At 38.3% G+C, this 20,449-nt stretch overlaps 1 protein-coding gene across 1 annotated transcript in view; it reads right to left on the minus strand.

The window, feature by feature from the left end:
* LOC128367032 (CUB and sushi domain-containing protein 3-like) overlaps nt 1-20,449 on the minus strand; it is a 213,590-nt gene that overhangs the window by 173,632 nt on the left and 19,509 nt on the right. Inside the window, exon 3 of the mRNA XM_053327824.1 lies at nt 9,583-9,695. Coding sequence (XP_053183799.1) covers nt 9,583-9,695 — 113 coding nt within the window. The remainder of the gene's footprint in view (nt 1-9,582; nt 9,696-20,449) is intronic.

A 20,449-nucleotide genomic window follows, 5' to 3' on the forward strand; every position in this document is an offset into this window, starting at 1 on the left:
CCCCGTCTCTGCTTTCGTGCTTTCTTGGTGCTGTTTTGAATGACCCACCACCTCCCCATCACTGCCCACTCTTTGCACATTCATCAGCGCATCTCTTCGTCAACTTCATCAGCCCAATCAGTCTCAGCAGAAGTCATCAGCCACCATTATCACCAGTGTCTGGACTCCATGGGGGTGGTCTATCTTACTGCTGCTCAGGACTGCTCAAGTCACTTGATTGAAAATCTCCCTGTAGAGTCCAAGCACCAAAGACTTTTGACAATACCTAATCAACAATATCATCTGTATAATATATAACTCTTTTTGTTTCATTCGCTTGTCTGTCCTGATTGAACTTATTTTACTTTGCCATTCTGTGTAATGGAAAAACAATCACAGTATGCCAGCTCAACTCAAGTCAGTGCTCAGCATGACTACCCCCCAAACAATGGAAAAATGCCATAATGTTAGTGGAGCGGAGCAGTGAACTGCCGCGCTATGTGAGGAGCAGATTACAGTACAAAAAACTGTTAAGAACTGAGTGTTCAGAGCAGTTTGAAGCTGGTGCTTCTTGGTAACAGAGATTACTTCTGCATACATTTATGTCATTATTTGAAACTTTGGCCATGTTTAATATTAACAGCCAACATTGTAACATTATATATATGATGGAAAATAAGGAAAAGCATAATAGGTCCCCTTTAAGCGCTTATGATCAATGTACTCCTTGGCAAAGTATTGAGAGAGTTTTTTCATTAAGATCTACTGTAAATTGAAGTAAACACGCCAGCAGGGCTGTTCAATCCAGCATTCCTTTGGCTGAGCACATTCATCACAACTTCCAGTATATTTATTCCCTCCATTTCACCATCATAACTCAATCTCAATCAAAATGATCCTGCCCAAGATGTATCAGCAAGGCTTTTATATCAAGCTACAGTACAGGACAATAATACATCATCCATTTCTTTTCCATCTGCACTTAAATGTAAGTGTTGACTATTCAGCTTGAAGGTAGAATTTAGTCTGACCCAGTTTATGTTACTAAACATAAACCGGGTCTAAACACCTATGTAAGTAACAATGCAGACTAATGGTCTCAGGTCCTTTGGCTATTTATAATAGAAGCTACATCAACACAACACTTAAGCAAATCAGACCTTTCCCATCATTGCCCTGAGGATTTAGAACATGCAAGCAACCTGAACAAGGGAGTTTGACTTGGAAAACCTCTTATTTGTCCAGCAAATAAAGTCTTTCTAAAGAGGTTATATTTAGTTTTTAAAATGTAAATGTTTGTCTTAATGTTGTATTAATGATGCAAGAATAATTTAGAAACAAAGTGGTAGCATTTCACCAACAATTCTCCTAAAATAGTGTTTCGTCATGATTCGTCACCTCTGTCAATTCCAGTAAAAACTAAAAATCCACACTTGACTCAAAACAACATAAATCAGCACACAGAGACACACTCTCTTAATTTCAGCATTAAAAACATATTTACATTTTTCAAGACATACTTGAGTAAGCTTTATAATAATAAATACTGCATAACTGGATTTGTGGGTAATGATCAATAGAAACCAATTAGTCTGATCATATGCAGACTTGTCCTGCTGATAGGAAATGGAAAACTTCCTTCCGTCCTACAGCTTGTGACTGATCATGCAGTCAAGTTAAATGATTGTTTTTAATATGTGCCATCTGTTTTTGACTAATTATTCCAAGCTAGGAAACAAGAAGCTATTTTTCCACTAACATAAACTGAGTGTTAGATGTGTTACGATCTATGGATTAACGGATTGACAGATACAAAGAGAGAGAGAGAGAGAGAGAGAGAGAGAGAGAGAGAGAGAGAGAGAGAGAGAGAGAGAGAGAGAGAGGGAGAGAGAGAGAGAGAGAGAGAGAGAGAGAGAGATTTAATTGACAGACACATCTCTGAAGTCGTGTTTTCAAATGTTAATTTCCAGGAATCATTTTTTGAAATCCAATTACTAATCCACTTCACACTGCAGATGCTCACATACAAATTCCTCTTATGTATGATCTCTGATGAATGCGATATAAATCATCAGCATCAACTGCCAGCTGTTTATGTTTATGAGTAAAATTAAATGCCAACAGACTGCTTAGGGAATAAAGCGGGAGGAAAGGCGGCCTCACCGCATGTACAATTTCTTTTTTAATCAATAACAGAAAGTGTTGACTAACACAGGTGCAATTAAGACAACCTAAACAAACATAATACTGCATATAGTGAGCACATTAACCTCACATTTGAATCTAACTACAAATATAACATTAGATAACAAAGGATTAGGATGATGAAGATTAGAATGATAGGGGCTGAGGTCCTTTCTTGCTATAATACAACTAAATTAAAACAAAGTCCCAAAAAATGAATGACTAGCCTACTTGACTGATGTTTTGTGAGAGAGATGCCAATGATGGGATGATGAAAACAATGCCAGGCACCTACTGATGCCTGCCACAATTGACATCTGTTCAATACAGTGGTCAGGGGTGAGATGGAGCAGCCCAATCTTCTTAACATTGCATTAATATATAATTTTGCATCAGCACGCGGGTTAACAATAACTCATGAAAAGTGTGGTGAAGTGTAACCATAGAAGACATTTATGTGACATGTCTGAGCTTATGGACAAATTATCTATGCCACATTGTTTAAGATCACTTTAATCTATGAGGCTAATGAAAAGTTTAATATTAAATCTCTCGGTAAAAACAATCTAAAAAAACTATCTTTACATACATGAAAAAATTACCCAATGTCCATGAATGTTTTGTGATATATTTTTAAAGCCACTGTGCTTATATAGTACAGCTACTGCAGGCGGCAACAAATGTATGCATCTCTACATGGCACAGTATGATCCCTGGCAACAAACATCAAATGTATCTCCATGGGAGTTATAGAGAGGCTGCGAAATTCAAATGTATTTGTTTGAAAAATCAAATTCGGGGAGTTCAACAAAGTGTGACTAAGCACATCAAAGGCAATCTAAATATCAACAAACTCGCCACAACAACCCTACAGTTTGATGCAGAGACCGTTCAGCATACTGCTGAGTTAAAAACATTTGCATCAAAAAAAATTTGTAGAAGATACAAAATCAACTGGTCAGGGGCAGTGCTGTGTGCAAACAGATGTGATTCAGAACACCCCATGACTAAAAACTGTGTCTCCCAAATCCTTCCATCACACCAAAAGTCTTTGATTGGATGTTAAGTATACAAGGATGGTGATGGTAATTGGAAAATACCAAAGGCACAGTGTGCTTTAGTTATTTAACACTGAGCAGCTAAGTGGAAAAGGAAAATCATGATCAGCTGCTAAACCAGGCTGCCAAGCAGTTCTTGGATGACTTATAGGTGGAGGACTATGACAGTGATGTGATGGGAAAGGTCAGGTTTTGCAGAACCAATACATTACATACTGTACTGTCCATGCTATTTGGACAGAATGCAGCTAATCTACCACTCATCTCATACAGTCAAGCCCGAAATTATTCATACCCCTGGCAAATTTTGACTTAAAGTTACTTTTATTCAACCAGCAAGTTGTTTTTTGACCGGAAGTGACATATGCGTTTCCAAGAAGATAAAAAGACGATGTACAAAAGGCATCATTGTGGTAAAAAAAATATTTCAGTCAGCTTTAATTTACATTTGAACAAAAAGTGGCATGTCCAAAAGGGGTATGAATAATTTCGGGCTTGACTGTATATATTTGATGTATCAATTTCTTAGGATACAAAACAAGGATAATTATTAGTGTTTAAAAAAAATTCTGTTGGCCCTCTTAAAGCTAACCGTCCAATTTCATCTATTATAGAATTAAAGAAATTGATTAGGACATTTCCATTTTTGGCCACTTTGAGGGCAGCAGAAACACACATTATCACATATTACATTATCCAATGTTCATTTTAGCACCTTTTCATTTTTATCTTAGTCTAATGAAAATTTATTTTAACTAAGGAAATTTCACTTTTCATCAGTCAAATGTTTCATTTCTGTCATGAATTTTTAATTTCCATGTCTCCGAAGCATTTTAAAATCACATCTGTCACCATCATTTTTGAGTTTAGCTCTCACAGTTACAGGTGTAATTTTCATTTATCACAGGGTTAGTGGAAAGGCCACATACACGCACGCCCCATGAGATAATACAATGGACTCATTCTCATTCAATCCAGTGGTCATTCCCAAACTCTGCACTCACTCTCTGTCTTGCTCACTTATTGTTACTGCAGCTGTATCCTCTCTGCTGTAAATCATTCAGAAACTGGATTCACACACCTGTTCATTAGCATAGCTTGAAAGAAGCTGATAACTTAAACTCTGTGATATTTATAATGAACATCTGGAGGATTGACTTGTTTGACCACCAATATTAATTCTGTACTCATGAAAGATAGCCAACGTTAAAGTCATATTTTTCATTGTAGTTTTCCTCACATTACCATATGTTTGAAGTTACATTTATGGCCACCTAGTCAATGTACCCATTTTATATTCACTCTCCTTTTAGTTTAGTTTAGTTTTTTTAGTTTAGTTTTGCACTGCACTGCAAGACCTTTTGGGGGGGAAATGCCTCCTCTGTGTTCATCAGCCAGTTGCTAACCATGTGTGTTCATTGGTGCTGTGCAGGTAGTGTACAGTAGGTTTATAAGAACGTTTTTGCTAGAACATCTGCCTGCTGCAGCAGAAAATCATGCTGATGAAGACAAACTGGACAAAAATAGTCAATTGTGGGCCAAGCAACCAAAATAATGAGTAGATGAGCTTATTGTTGAAATCCAGTTACTGCAGAGGCCAAAGCATAAGTTCTTGATTACAATGCTGCAGGGAACCAAAAAAGGAAAATAAACAATATACTGAATATGAGAACTTGCAGTTGGAAACCCAGTAGAAGATTGCAAAGTGTACATGAGTGAACACTCTTATTTACCAAGATTACTGGCTTTTTCCTCTGCTGCTGTGACACAAATGTGACACAGAAGTCTAGTGCTAGACTTTTCAGTGTGTAATTGTTAAAAACACAAAATTGACAGAGAGATGAAATTGTTTCTACTAAGTGGTTTGTTAAAACATCTCTTCAGTTAATGTTTGTAAGAATAACTGAATTTATGCAGTTTGAATAGTTTTTCCATACACAATTCATTCTCTGTCATTCTTTCTACCTGAAACATGCTTCTGCTCACTTGACTTGGGACTTAGATGTGACTAAGGGGTGAATTCAAAAGATACACGTTTTTTAGACTGTTAAGTGTTACACATCACACCCAAAAAAAAAACCTGTACTCTATGAACCTTCACTTGCCCCTGATCTAATTTCAGCTGCCAGATGTTGCTGGGACATCGGACAGATTGTACTCAGGCAAATAAAAATGTGATGACATAAATCATTTTCCAGGATGACACCATACCACAGATTTTTGAAGCAAAGGTAAGAGGCATTCAAGGCTCATGCTCCAAAAACTAAAGTTTCCTTCCCATCACAATACAAATTGTGCAGCATGTTGTACAGATTTTAAGTGAATGCACATATGCATGATATATAAATAGATTCACTGGTGTGACCTCCATCTTCTCCAAGAGAGAAAAAAGCACACCATTAGATTTTAAAAGACTCATGCTAACTATCAGCCATTTATTGCTATAATCATTACTTTTTGGCAGCCGTTCTTGAGAGGACCATATAGGGAAACAAAAGACTTGCTCTCGCAAGCAAATGTTTTGAGAAACTTACCCCAGGTCACTAATTAAAAAGTAATGCATCCCTACTGTAATTATACCAGCACTGACTCAATGCCCTTTGGTGTATGGAAAGTCATAACTAATGTCTCAGGCAGACGTGGCTCTTGAATTAATTTGCAGGATGTGTTGCAGATATTTGAAGGAGTTGATTTGGATAAGGCCTCTCATTGCAGTCAGTATAAAACAATGAGCCTAAATTGCAGACTAGCTGCATATCTGAATGTGAAACAGTGAAGCAAAGAATTACTTTGAATAACAGCCCACACTTACCATTGAATCAGGAGCTTGACTTTTAGAGGGTTTGAAGAACCCCCTAAAGATATCAAGGGTTTTAGATACAGCGTTAGCCCTCAGCTAACAAGTGTTACTATTGGGACCCAAAATAAACTGTTGATATAACTGAACCTTGGGAAAACAGCTGCTCCTAAATACCAGGGGCTGGTGCTGGTGTTAAACCTGGATACACTTCACTTTAAGGTGTCAAAATTAATGCAAACAATGCTAATAACAATTTAACCTCACAATGCATCACCCAGTCATACAGTGTATATGATGCTTAACATCATAATGCACAGCAAATATTTTTTTTGTGATGCCAAGAGACAACCAAAATCTACAACATTAATATGTGGCAGCAGAGTTCTTTTAAGCCAATGAAATCTCTCTAATGCTGTTTTATAACTTGACAAATATATGTTAAATACACTAAAAGAACAAAAATGTATAAACTAAGGCCTGGTAAACCAACATTTGATCATAAAGAAGGTGAAAAGAGAAAGGAAAATAGTAATGGGATTTTGTCATCATAACAACCAGTTCTCTACCATTTTTACTACTAGTTCATACTCACAGAGAGTGGATGTCAGGCAGACTTGCATTACACTTCATCGCACTGGTAATGAGTGCGTTATGTAAACTAGTAAATGAGGTAGTTGGGTGCGAGATTTCTCAGGGGCTGAGCTATTTATTTCGCCTGTATATCTAATGACTGTGTATCCCTTTGAAGAAGATGGAAGTTTGAGTGGCAGTGTTTGTGAGCATACAAGCAGCACACTTTCCCCAAAGGAGCCGCCTGTGCAGACTGCCTGTCTGGCTTCCTAGCTGGATGCTTGGCTGGCTACTTAGCTGGATTTTCATGCAGGAAAGTAGAATTGATTACATGACCCATGTAGGATCACAAGGCAAATCAGCTGGTAAACAACATGCTCATACATGCACGCACACATATAATTTTCCAACTCAGTGGACACTCCGCAGTCCCACAGATGGACAAATGAAATGATTTGGGGAGAAAAGATGCTTTATGGGTCAGCTGCCTTTAAAAGACTTTTCCACATAAAGGGCGGGTTGAAATGGCATAGAGGCAGGTTTTAGATAGTCACGGCAATGTTTTAGTTGAAAATATGCAACCTTCAACAAAGGGCAAGCAGATAGCATTATTCCCAGCTTGGTACATGTGCAGTGAATGACTGCGGCCTATCTCTGTCCCTTTGAAAGCTTCAAGAGTACTGGACATAGTTTGGCTATGCTGTGGAAAAGCTGCCATATCTGCCCTCCTTAATAAATACAGCTTGACTCTTTCTGGACATGCTTAAGTGTTAAAGTTGCAGAATTACACTGACATAATGCTTAGACTACAGGAAAGCAAGCCACCAATCAGTGGTAAAATTCACAGAAAGACTGGGCTGGTTTGCATTGCAACATATTCAACGAAAGATTGACAGGCCGTAAAGAAATTAGATTCCATCTGGCTGTGTCCTTCACTGTGTCCTCCGTATGCACACAGATTCAAATCCACTTAATTGCAGTCGTGATTCAATCATCTCAGACAGCCTACAAGCATCACATATTTTTAGTCATAAGAGTGAGCAGCAAATACATATTCATGCTAAGCATATCAGCATAACAAGGAAGATGTACAACAGTGACAGTGAGTTACCATGGTTTGTAAATAAATACATTATGAATGAGTACACTGAATGTTTATGTCTTATATGCATCAGTCACAAGGGCCTTTGAATCAGAGTGGGAAAAAATGGTGATTTATGATAGCAGTCATGTCATTGAGCTTTACTGTAAATTCAGGTCATGATGATTGTGCTAATGATGATGTTTATGATTATGGTGATTGCAGTGTTACAATTAAACCACAGCAGGTCCGATATCGAGGTCAGTTTAGGACATAGCTTCACTTATTGAATTGCACCATCCAAAAAACACAAAAAAATATGTTGGTAGAACCATAGTACCATAGTGCCATTTTTAAATTGATAGCACTATCATAACAAGGATTTCAGGGGAGCTGCCTGTAGAGGTTTGAGTAAGTAATCACACTATTAGATAATATTAGATGTTTAAATATTTATGTTGTGTTCTGTGTACTGTGCTGTAACACCAGGCCATTAAAGAATGAATGATGGTCATGAGAAACTGAGCAGCGGGTTATTCTACCACACACAGTATTTGGCTGCATTTTGTAACACATACAACTCCCACACTTTTTACTTTTTAAAGTTATAGCACAACAACCTAACTGATTGGGCCCCAAAAGGAAACTTTCAGTTTTCTCCCTCTTTACATATTTCCCTGATATAATATCCCATATTGTCCCCATTGGGCAAAATATTTTCAACTGTCCTTATTATCCTTCAGTGTTGAGTAATGGAAAATATATGTGCCTCATGTAACAAATGTGATTAACAACCATATCAGCATGAAATTCTGTTGAAGATTAGGCAGGCAAAATATGGAGGCAGAAGAACGGGATCTAATTCAACCAAGCCACCCACTGAAGAGTGAGAGAGAGGTAGACTGAGACAGGAGCGAGAGAAAGAGAGAGAGAGAGAGATAGAGATAGAGAGAGAGAGAGAGAGAGAGAGAGAGAGAGAGAGAGAGAGAGAGAGAGAGAGAGAGAGAGAGAGAGAGTGAGAACAAATGGGCAGATGGAGAGGGGAGAGGTCCTGGACTGGCCGGGTCTAGGGCAGGTGGGGAGATGAGGAGGGGGTAAAACTGGATGGAAAAGGGCATCTTGGGAGTGAGGAGGAGTGAGGCAAGAGGATGGGGTCAACCTGTTGGTGCAGGAGAAGGTCAGGGAACAGATCATACAGTGAAGAAATAACCCAAAGGATATTGGAAGCAGAGAGGAGGAGAGGAGGAGACAAGCCAAAGAAGCACATGGGTAGGAGGGAGAAAAGAGGGGAAATTAAATTAATAGGAAAAGAAAAGAAAGGCTTAAGACAGAACACAGAAAATATACTGAAAGAACTGGAAAAAGAAAGAGAGGTAGAGATGAATGAGTGATAGGGTTCAGATGAAGGAGCAGAAGAGGTGAGGGGTGAGTGAGATGGTCACAGAAGGATAGCTCATATTTAGATAGCTCCCTGCTGCATTCAGCTCTGCTTCAACACTGACAACTCAGAACATCCATTAGTTAAACTAATTCCCATCGCCATCTGCCATGCAATTTCAGATGCACCTCTGGAGTCGCAGAAAAGGTTCAGGACTTTTGGGGGAGGGATGTTGATTTGGAAAATATGAGATTAATTTGCTTAATCGAGGTACCTAATGTTTCCATAACTCAACAGTGGAGGTCCTACAGGAAATCAGGTGGAGTAAACGTGATCATACACTCCTCTCTTAAGAACAACAGTGGATTTACATCCCCTGGCAGACATGTTGTTTTTCTAAATGTTGACCCAGTTTATAAAGAGCTGTCCTCACCATAGCCATGAATACCACCCTAGTTTTATATGTCATACAAGTGGCCACTTCTAATAACAATACAAGATAATGAGCAAAAAAATGAATGTTTTTCCTTACCTTCATAAGCTGCCTTAAATCCATGAGCGCTTACTGCAAAGTCACTGGTAAGCCTCAGTGAAAAAATGGAGCCAGAACTGGTAACAGGCGGAGGGATGGTAAATCCTGTTAACCTGCAGAAAAGAAAAGAAGACCTCAGTACTGAATGGAAGATTTCATTTCTATCTTCACATTTATATAGAACAATAAAAAGTACACTGTGAAGGAAATGTTTAAATTAGCTATGTGATGATGTGATAAATACTAGGTTGTTACATTTGTACTTTTTAGCTTCCACATGACATGACAAGTTCAAAAGCAGTCATCTTCAAGCATCAGATGTCATTGTTCCCTTTGCCACCATTTAGGTTTTTCTACCCAAAACTGTAGCAAACCTGTGAGGCAGAAAGCACAACACTACTGTACCTGGGTCTGTTTAACATCTGTCTTTTTTTATGTACTGAAATTAGATAGGCCACCAGATGAAGCGGCTGACCATAAATTTACAAATTCTGGTTGAAAGATGCGTGCACTAAAATGCAACAATGCACTAGAATGGTACACCCATGAACTATCATTTAAAATAATGACTGTTCAAAGACCTCAAACCATCGGTGGGATTGTGCGCTGTAGCATTTTGTGTCTAATAAAACCGAACTGCTTTGAGAATTGTGATGCAATTTGTCCACCAATAATATACTGGGTACAATACAATCAAAACCCAAGTGAGAACCTCCCCTATTGTAGGATGGTGTTTGAAGGCTGGCAGCTGCATAGTAACAGACTGCTTCATTACAGCATTTCAAATTAGGTGTAGATCCAAACAAATCCATTTACTTTCACGACGTCGTAAACAAGATGTGTTGCTGACCATTCCTCTGCGGCATTTGCTGATGTTCTATCGACCTTCCGCTGCTGTAAGCCAGGCTGTGTAGCATCAAACAGAGCTTGAGCATGAAAAATAATGTCTCTTCTTCTCTATTGCCATTTTGTTTTCTCTTATTATTTTCTATTGCTACTTTTGAATCTCTTTGTGTGACTGAACCTCTGCTTGAAAATAAGGGGGATAATGTCTGTAGTCTGTAGTAGGCCAAATGTAGAGAAATAGAACTTCCCCCTGTGACAGCAGAGAAGAGGATGCTGTATTTACAGCTTCAATAGAGTTTCCAATTACAGCACTGTGAACTGTGCGGGTCCTTGCAGTAAATAATTACCCCTTGTCGCAGGTAGCGCACAGCATGCCAAGAAACAGCTAAAAGTCAATTACCACATGGTGCAGTTTTGGATTCATATATGAGGAAAGATCTTATAATTTGGCCTTGTTAGAAGTTTTATCGCACAAGAGCATTCTACTTAATTTGCAAGCTATTTTAGTCAAATTAATAAGTGGAGACAGGCTTGTGCATCACAGGAAAAACTTGTCTGAGTGGTTAAACAAAAACTGTAAACACATGACAGCAGGGTGGATCACTGAAACATTGTTTGTCATTGTTCTGTTTTCAACTGATTAAATTTGGCAGGTTAGTGCAATATCGAAATTGGTTATACTCCAATATATTCAAACTTATGCCATTTATTTTGCAAGTGTTAAACCCTGTTAAGGTTCAGACAATTCAGTGCCAAGACAAACAAAAAGCTGTGGCTATGAAAACTGTAAGAGATATTCCTCTTTGCACTGATGCTCACAAAAGCAACAAAACATTTATAGACCACAGTTTTATTAGCAAATTCAAAATATTAAGAAGCACTAACACACTTCTTCATCTTTGGATTATTTGAATTTTGTACTGCAAAGATAGCTCCAGTCAGAGTTCACATGCAACTGTGAACATGGTCTGAATTCAGGTCAGAGAGTAAGACTACAAATGTCACATGGGAAAGACAAAGTGTGACCCTTGTCTTTCCCTCTGGCACAACTGTTAGCCGCTGTGGCATGTGGCAAACAAGCCTTCCATCCTTCTTTTACAACACACATCTCTCTCTGTGCCATTCCAACAGGAGAGAAAGGGTTAGAGAGGTCTGCAATGCTATGTCTATGCAGGAGTTATACATTTTCAATGAATCACATTTTGATATCAAGCTGGGTAGTCTTTATAATTGCCCTCCTTACCCCAAATCTGGGGTGGGGGGGGACATAGGGCAACTAATTATTGGCTGAGCAGAACAGAAAGGAACAGAGCAATCACTGGCTGCAGAGTACATGTTCGGACAGAGGTCGATAGCACCCACCAGGATGAGTGCAATGCAATTACACAATGAAACTAAAAAGCCCTGTCTTACAGTGGTTAAAGAAGTGGGGCAAATGAACACTGAATTATTTGATCTCTTAAACCAAAGTTGAGCTATCTTTTTATATTATGTTGCAACATTGACTATCATGACAGAATAAGCGAAAAAGGGGAAGAAATGTGCTGCTATGGCAACATATGATACAGGGAGACAAGGACAAGAGAGAAAACAGAAGCAGTGTTATGGCAGCATATACAGCATAATATGACAATATAGGCCTGATGATCTAAAGCCTTTATATTTTCTTTATACTCATTCTTCCGTCTAGTTATATGGAATAAAAAGGCAATTTTCCCATGACAACAAGCAAGGTGGATAAAATACTGTAGAAAAAGCTTAGCCCTGACAAACTGAACCTCAGAACCACATTCCAAGTCTAACAGACTAAATCCCTTCTTAGATTACACTGTTGTCATCATGGCACAAAACAGCAAGGGAATGAGGATGTCATGGGGTTAGTGTACATAAGGAGAAGACATCCTTTCTGAGGCTGTCAGTGAGGAGGATTAAGAGGTGATGATCCAGGCAGAGTTGGTCAAAATTCTCCCTTTTTTCTGATTCAGACAGGTCATAAATGGTCAAGGTTATGTAGGAGTACTTTACATCTGAAAACAAATCCTGAACAAGAACCATGTTTCACATAGGCATGAAAATGTGAGACTGCCAGGGAAATACTCATTCTGAAATAATCTTTTATGTTCTCTCAGGTTGACTAAGGCATTTAGAAAGATATGGACATTAATCTTTTATACAAAAAAAGAGCAGATTGACATGAATGGCATTGGAATGGAATGGATGTTTGTGTTTGTCTTAAACAAAACAAGCACACTGTGACCTAGGTATGTCTCTAACAAAAGCAGACAAAAAGATCCTCGTCATCTGGCGTTCACTGCTGCCTGTTGCTTTGGCAACGCGAGCATCAGGTGAATGGTTGGAAAATGTCATTAACAAATAAACACTATGGGGCTGCTATCTCCTTAGACACAAGAAGCCTGTTACTCAGTTACCAGTTGTAAGTCTGCAAACTAAATCACACATCCATTTAAAATTCCATAAAGAAGCCACTTTAAATAGCGGATTAACCCCCTAATCTGACTTTGGGAGGTAAGCCAAACTCACTAGGGAACTTTCATTTTAACTGAGGAAAGTGAAAGTACAGCATTTCAGGCATTACAGTCAAGATGAACATGCAACAGGGCAGAAAACTTTAATATAAGGATATGTAAATGTCACATTTTTAACCTCTCAAAGATACTTGAGTATTAAAACATCTGGCAATCTGACAAACACTCACATTTAATTTATAGTTAATTCCAGAGCACACAGTGATTATGATGTCTTTAAATCACGAGTGAAACAGGAACTTTTGTAGATTTGGTCAGTGCCTTTTCAAAAAAATACTCCATTAAATTAAACATGTGCAGTCATGTGCATGGGAATTACAGAAATGTGAGTCAAATAGAAACCAGTTGTCTTGCATCTGTTTTGGACTCCACCTGGTCAACCCAAAATGTCACAATGGGCCTAGAGATGCCAAGTGTCTGGACAGCAGTGGTGCCCCCCCTTTATGGATCAAAGTGACTGCGCGTGCCTGGGCACAGTGTGCTGATGATTGCCTGGACAGATGCAGCCTTTCCTTCCACCTGAACACACTACATCAGCCCTGAAGGTAGCTGTCAGACATTCCCACCATCTGATTAGTGTGTCACAGTAGCGGCGTGCCGAAGAGGGAGAGGAGAGAGAGACGGGGATGATGTACCTCTATTTGTCTGACTCACTGTCTCTCTACCTCCATCTGTCTTTTCCTCTGTGTCACACTAGCTCTCTCTCATTTTTCTCTCTTTCCCATCGTGAAAGGTTTCTGTTATTCGCTCTTACTATTTTCTCTGTATTGCTGGTTCATCGTTCGCTTTGCCTCTTTGTATTTTTTTGTCTGCCCACCTCTCTTTGTTGCTGCACTGCTCTTAACCTCTTAGTGTCTCTTGGGAGAAAAGAAGGAAGAACAAAAACAGACAGAGGGGGGAAGAGACTTTAAGTGTTCTCCTGATCTTACCTAGTGAGCAACAATTAGAGTGAATCACTTTCCTTTAGTTTCCAGTTTGAAGCAGAGTAAAATAAAGCCTGTTACTTACTAAGGCAAATAACAGCCTTCCTGCAGGCACTCTCCTCAACAGAAAGAGAAAAACAGCAAGGGATGATTAATAGACTTATTTTGCACTGACGTGTCCTTACTTATTACAGCAGCCCCAGACACCGACATTTCGTTTTAATAACTGCAGTAATAAAGGTCAAATCATCCGATCAATTAATTCATTCTTGGTTCTTCTCAGTCTAATAAGAGTGAAGAATGAAAAAGAAGTAATTTCTTGAAATGTAAATGGTAATGTAATATCTTATACTAATATTTAGCTTTAAACAGTATTGCATTGTGGTTTTCTGCAATATCATGCCTCTGCAAGTTGATAATAGGCAGGGTGTTAAATGCAGACAACAAAACTGGGATCATTTCGACTAAACTAATCTGTTCACAGATGTGAAGACAAAAGGGTAATTAATCCTCCTCTTCTCCATTTATACCATCTGCATTGTGGTTCTGGTACATTTGGGTAAAGTGGAGAGGACAGGCAAAGCTCTGCGCATCCATGAATCCAGTTTTTATTTAACAAATATCTTGTGCTACTTTGTTATTTTGGAGAGTGATAATTTGTTAAATGAAGTATATGAGTCATAATGAGTCTCATAAAACTTAATTAAATTTAAGACTTCACTCACAACTACATGGACTGAAGACTGGTGGTAACAAATTAACAGGTTAAAATGTTTAATTCTATTAGATGCAAAATGCTGTATTATGTAATTATTATCTTTTACACCTCCAACATAACAAGCCATTCTACTTGGATTACTTGTGGAAAATTCTATGCAACAAATATACTTCTGTAATATCGGATTTGATGGCCTATGCACTATGTCCTCGGTGAAAGAATAGACATTGTAGACATACTGCAGCTACTCAACACCACTGGCACCACTTGTTGTATGACGTGGACTGTTCAAGTTCCAGGATTTTGTAACAAGGTAAACTGTAACAAGAGAGAGGCAATACACAAAAACACAGATTTACGCTCTACCACCTGAAACTCTGTGCATCACACGAGAGGTGTCTCACACAGTAACAGCCTCATAAATAGACAGAAACAAAGAATTTAAGAGGATAAAAGCTAAAAACTGTCAGAATTGCGAACTTCATGCAGAACATGTAGACTGGAGGTAAGTGGGAATATGCACATTTCCACCAGTCTCACCATTAACAAACTTAAAATATACCTATAAGATAAGAATGGTTTTGTCAACTGAAACAGAAACAAAGACAAGACTTGGCGACGTGAGATGTTACATGACTGTAAAACCTTTGTTCTGACAATAAAACTTTTAATAGAGTGCTGCTGCATTCAGCTTTGTGTTTCCCCAACCATTTTCTCAGCTGTTGTCAAGCTTTCAACATTCATCACAAGTTGGCCTCCGTAACTCAAGTCTTTCAAGAAGAAACCAGATAAACAAAATCCCACCCACTGGATGTAGACCTCTTCAATACACCCACCTCCTACTGACCTCGACATTATGTTTCTTGGTAAGCTCCCTACAGGATTCTGTTATTCACACTTTGGAAGTCTTTGACCAAGAATGATGAGTTTTATAGCCACCAACTAATTACAGACAACTATTAAAAAAATTGGATTAAGCTGAACAGATATGTTTCATTCTATTCAGCTCAGAACAGCAAGGCAAACATGTCAAGTAAGATTTTAATTGCACACGTAGACATTTTAAATTACAGTTTTCCCTCCAGGCAGGGCTGGATGATTATGGCAAAAATCATAATCACGATTATTTTGATCGATATTGAAATCGCAATTATAAAACACCACCACAAAATCGATATCCTGATTAAAATTCAATTCATCGTCCAGCCCTACCTCCAGGCACACTTTTTTTTAAAGTTCTACCGAAATTAACACTTAACATTATGTAGTGTGGAGACCTTTACAATTACCAGGTTACCTGACACTCTGGCCTCTTTTGATTATGGGAAGTGACCAACACTATACAGTACAAGTATTACATTCAAACCAAGAGTTTCCTTCTCTACAGAGCTAAGCCACACTGGAACTATTATATTATTTTATGCTAATAGTTACCAAGGACACACACTATCTAGTTGGCTAGCTAGTGTTAAGGGCCATAGTTGCAAAGTAAAGCAACCACAGATGAATTTACATGAGGATTACAAAAACTAACTTTTTTAATTCCTAGCACATTACATTTCAAAATACACAAGCACAAGGTCAATCAATGATTCAGTGAAGTTTGCTTTAAGTAGGCCTACTTGCAAATGTTAGGTAACCAATAACTTATTATTATTTATTCTACAGTTGAAAACACTTTGTAGAAGTACTGTTATAGCTGTCACTTTAGTCTTAGGACTGTGGAAGTTTTAGTTGAGGGTCTCAAGAGAGTTAGTGCTTATCCATAAGCTGCAGCAGGAAAACGTGACTCCATGGCCAAGCAACAAATCAAAAACTAAGCTGTTATCAACGCAGCATTCAGTATGTGCTTGTCATAGTAATTGTTTAATCACAGCAGCAAAAAGATCACCTAAATGAGGTCATTACTTGTGCGTGGCAATACCGGAATAAAAGGCTTTATTAACCTAACTCTCCTCCTCTCTTCTACTATCCTCAGCATATAATTTCAGTACAATAATGAGTGCTCCAATCAGCCATTCTCAGGCACGAGGGATTGAACGTAATATAAGTGCAGCACTGACTTCACAGAGCAAAGAGAATACATAGATCAATGGGGAGACACACTAATCAGGTCCATCACGGGGATGTCGATTCTTTTTCATGTTAAAAATTCATTGTCGCTTTTGTCGTGTTCCCTTCTGAATTTCTGTCTTAATTAATTAATAGCATTAATAAATTAAAGGCCTCTTTAATCTCTATCAAAGTTTCTATTTATAATTACCCTGGAAGAGGGAAAGAAAAGCAGAGAAAAGGATTGTCTGTCATGATGTTCAGCCTCATATTTATTCCCGCTGAAGTTACACCTGAGTGAGTGAAACTATATTCAGAGGGAGGAAGGAAAAACAGGGAAAACAGAAAATGAAAGAACTACAGGTGTTACCATATGGAAATGAGCACAACAAGCTGCTAAGGTAGAGGGGGTTGGAAAGTTTATGTTGCATCTGTCTTGACAAAGTTAAACAAAAAGTTTAAAAGAAAACACAAGGTGTGAAGGCTTGTTTTTACCTTCTTCTTAGTGACTTTTTTGTTTTGGAGAGAATTACTTGTGTAAGAGCAGGTGCTCTATGTACTTGAGTACATTTTTGGGCCCTAGAGGCACGGTTAGGAATCTGTCATGGAATTATTATTTTCTGGCACCACAGAACATAGTCTCACATTGTGAAGGAATCCACCACTTGGAAAAACAAAAGTGTGACAAAAACACAAAGAACAATGTTGCTATTTAGAGGTTTGGGCTGGATCAGGAAAAACCCATCAAAATTTGAGCCATTTTCTTTTGTCTCGTAGCCAGAATTAGTGGTGCTTTTCTTCCTTCTCTCTGAATGGCAGGATTACTTCCATGTGCATTCAAAAGGCAAAATATCATCTCTGCTTTCTTGCTCTGCAAATTTTTAACACTATATTTGACACAGGCTGATTTGCAGCAGCTACTAGAGGGTAATGTGTTCACAACCCCTATACATTTGTTTAAAAACAGTAAATATGACTCAAATTCCTAATTTGAAGCACCCTCCAATACTGATGAGAGCAATAAATCTCAAGAGCTAGAAACCAGAGAACATTTAAACCTGATCAACAGATGTATAATAGATGTAAAACCTTAGATAGATGTAAAATGTCTGGGAGACTACGTAATGATTTCAGAGATTTACATCCATATAAACTGTATTATCATTTCAACACTTTTCAACTAAAACATATTATTTACAATCACAAGTTACCACATACCTGAAACATATCAGTTTTACTGCTACTGACTGCACAGTCAATGACTTTAGGACTAATACATATGAATTTGCACATTTCTTGAAGATGACTGAACACTATACAGCTCCATTACTTTTAATACACTGAAGAAATTGCCTATTGCATATGCAGTGTTTAAATTGAATGTGGCTTTAGGAATGTTATTACATTGAGCAGTTCCTATGAGAATGAACATGAACGTTTACATGCATTTCCCTAAATTGACTATAAAACATGAGTTAATATATAATGATCATAGACTACAAACCATTGACTCTGCACAGCCACCTCCCTCATATCAGCTTTGTTGTGTTTTCTCTCATTACATAATACTGCAGCTTTGAACTATCGCACATGCTTGAACCAACATCTTTGTACAACAATGTGATGTCAGTGGAAAGTCACTCTCTGTTGATCCTTACTGAATTGAATAAGAAAAAATGCATACTTCATGTATATTTTATTTTAGCCAAAGTCCCACAGTCCTACTGACCGATATATATACTGTATAGTTAACACAGTATAACACACTGTACTACCTCAATCAGTTTCTTTAGGGCAGGTAAGAAAAAACATGGAGAGTAGGTAATACTAAGATGCTGAAACAAATGAAACTGAGGAGAATGAACAGAGTTAATGTGCTATTAGTCTGATGATTACACTTTATATACATTATATTGCTTTTATTGATGGTCAGTAGCTTACCACACCTACTATTGATTTGAACCAGGACAGCAGAAAAAGAAATCTTTTAAATGGTTACTAAACTTGAAATGACAATATTTCATCACATCAAACGACAAGCATGCTATCCATAAATATACGGACAGCAACTTGCATATATTGATATGGATCATGCGATATTTGCTGAAGTTTATTGAAACCTATTATCCTTGTTTTTCATTACAAGTAATACATGACACCCATACACATTAGGCCAAAGTAAGCTATGCCAACTTACCACATAATAATATATTGATATGGTTTAATGTTGTTAGTATTTTGATTCCATTCACTGAAATCATATTGTTATGATACAAACATACTGTTTTTACTGTTGTCCAAATGAATAATTGTATTTGTAATTTAAGTTTAAATGCTCCACCCTAGGGAGGTAGAGTGGGTTTCATTCCCACCTCATCCAGTCCACATGTTGAAGTTGACTTGCGCAAGATACTGAACCCTAAATTGCTCCCAAAGGCTGTGCCATCAGTGTGTGAAAGATTAGCTCCTTCTGATGAGCAGACACCTTGCATGGCAGCCTGCCATCAGTGTATGAATGTGTGTGAATGGGTGGCTGTGGCTTGTAATGTAAAAGCTCTTTGAGTGGTTGGAAGACTAGGAGGGCACTATGAGGGACGGACTGGGACTAAAAAACGGCCCTGGACTTTCTCCCTAATAGGTCCACCACCTGGCCGTGTACAAACAGTCACTAACAGGGTTGTCCTGATATCTCCTCACAATATAATACAATAAACTAATGATAGAAAAGATTAGTTGTAGGCTATTCAAAATTTGCCTGGTTTATTTTATTTAATAATTTAATTCTATATTACACTTTTGTTTCATATTAAGGCTGTCAAATGATAAAATAATGAACTAATTACTTGTACAATTCTGCTGTGATTAATTACTATCAATTTCTTCCTTATAATAATGAAGCTGTATAGAAACAAACCCCAGGCTTGTAGCCCATGTTAGGATAAGTGTCAGCTCATAGCTCTGCCCATCACGCTAATGACAGAGAAACAAACAGCATTCAGGTGGAAGACAGTCAGATTTTAACCCACCCAGGGGAAGGGAGTGCGGGGGTGGGACATAGGAGGGAGGAGGGGTTGTTGCTGCTCAAGTTTTTTCAAAGTCCTGTGTGAAATGCAAGAAAGGTAAGAGTCGCTTTAACAGGCAACCATGGTCTACCTACAGAAAGTTAGCTGGCTTTAACAAGGAGATGAAAGTGTAGTTACCCTGCGATTCAGTTTTTACGCATTCATTTATTTATTTTTTCATATTAGCTTGACAGCTAGGTTTAACACCTTAATTTTGACAGCACTAAACGGCATGGTATATTTCACCATCATATTATGCAAACCCAGTTGATAACAGCTGATTGTATCTTTGCCTGAGAGAGGGGGCAATGGCAACCTGAATAAATGTAGTTTACTGTGTTGTGTCCCTGTGTGCCTGTTACTTAGCAGCCCCTCTGCTGTCTGTCCCTCATTATGACCAACCTGTGAATGCTCATCAGGTTCAACTTCCACCTGGTCCTCAACACATTTGCTTGGCGATTTAGTGTTATGGCCGACCTCTAGGACTACATTACTGCTGCTGCTGCTGCTGCTGCTGCTGCTGGCAGTTACTACAGCCAAAAAGCTCTGTGAACTTCACATTTTGATGCATCAGTCTTGTGAGACGTGGCTTTCTTTTCTTTTAACTTTTCCCATCCACCTTCCCCCTTACGTTTTCTGCTTGCCATTATTACTGTAACTAATAATTCACTCTTCTTTGTTTTTTTAACACATTCAGAGCACGGTTCTGGGCAAATTGTC

Source organism: Scomber japonicus, chromosome 10 (assembly GCF_027409825.1).
Source record: "Scomber japonicus isolate fScoJap1 chromosome 10, fScoJap1.pri, whole genome shotgun sequence".
NCBI classification, from domain to species: Eukaryota; Metazoa; Chordata; class Actinopteri; order Scombriformes; family Scombridae; genus Scomber; species Scomber japonicus.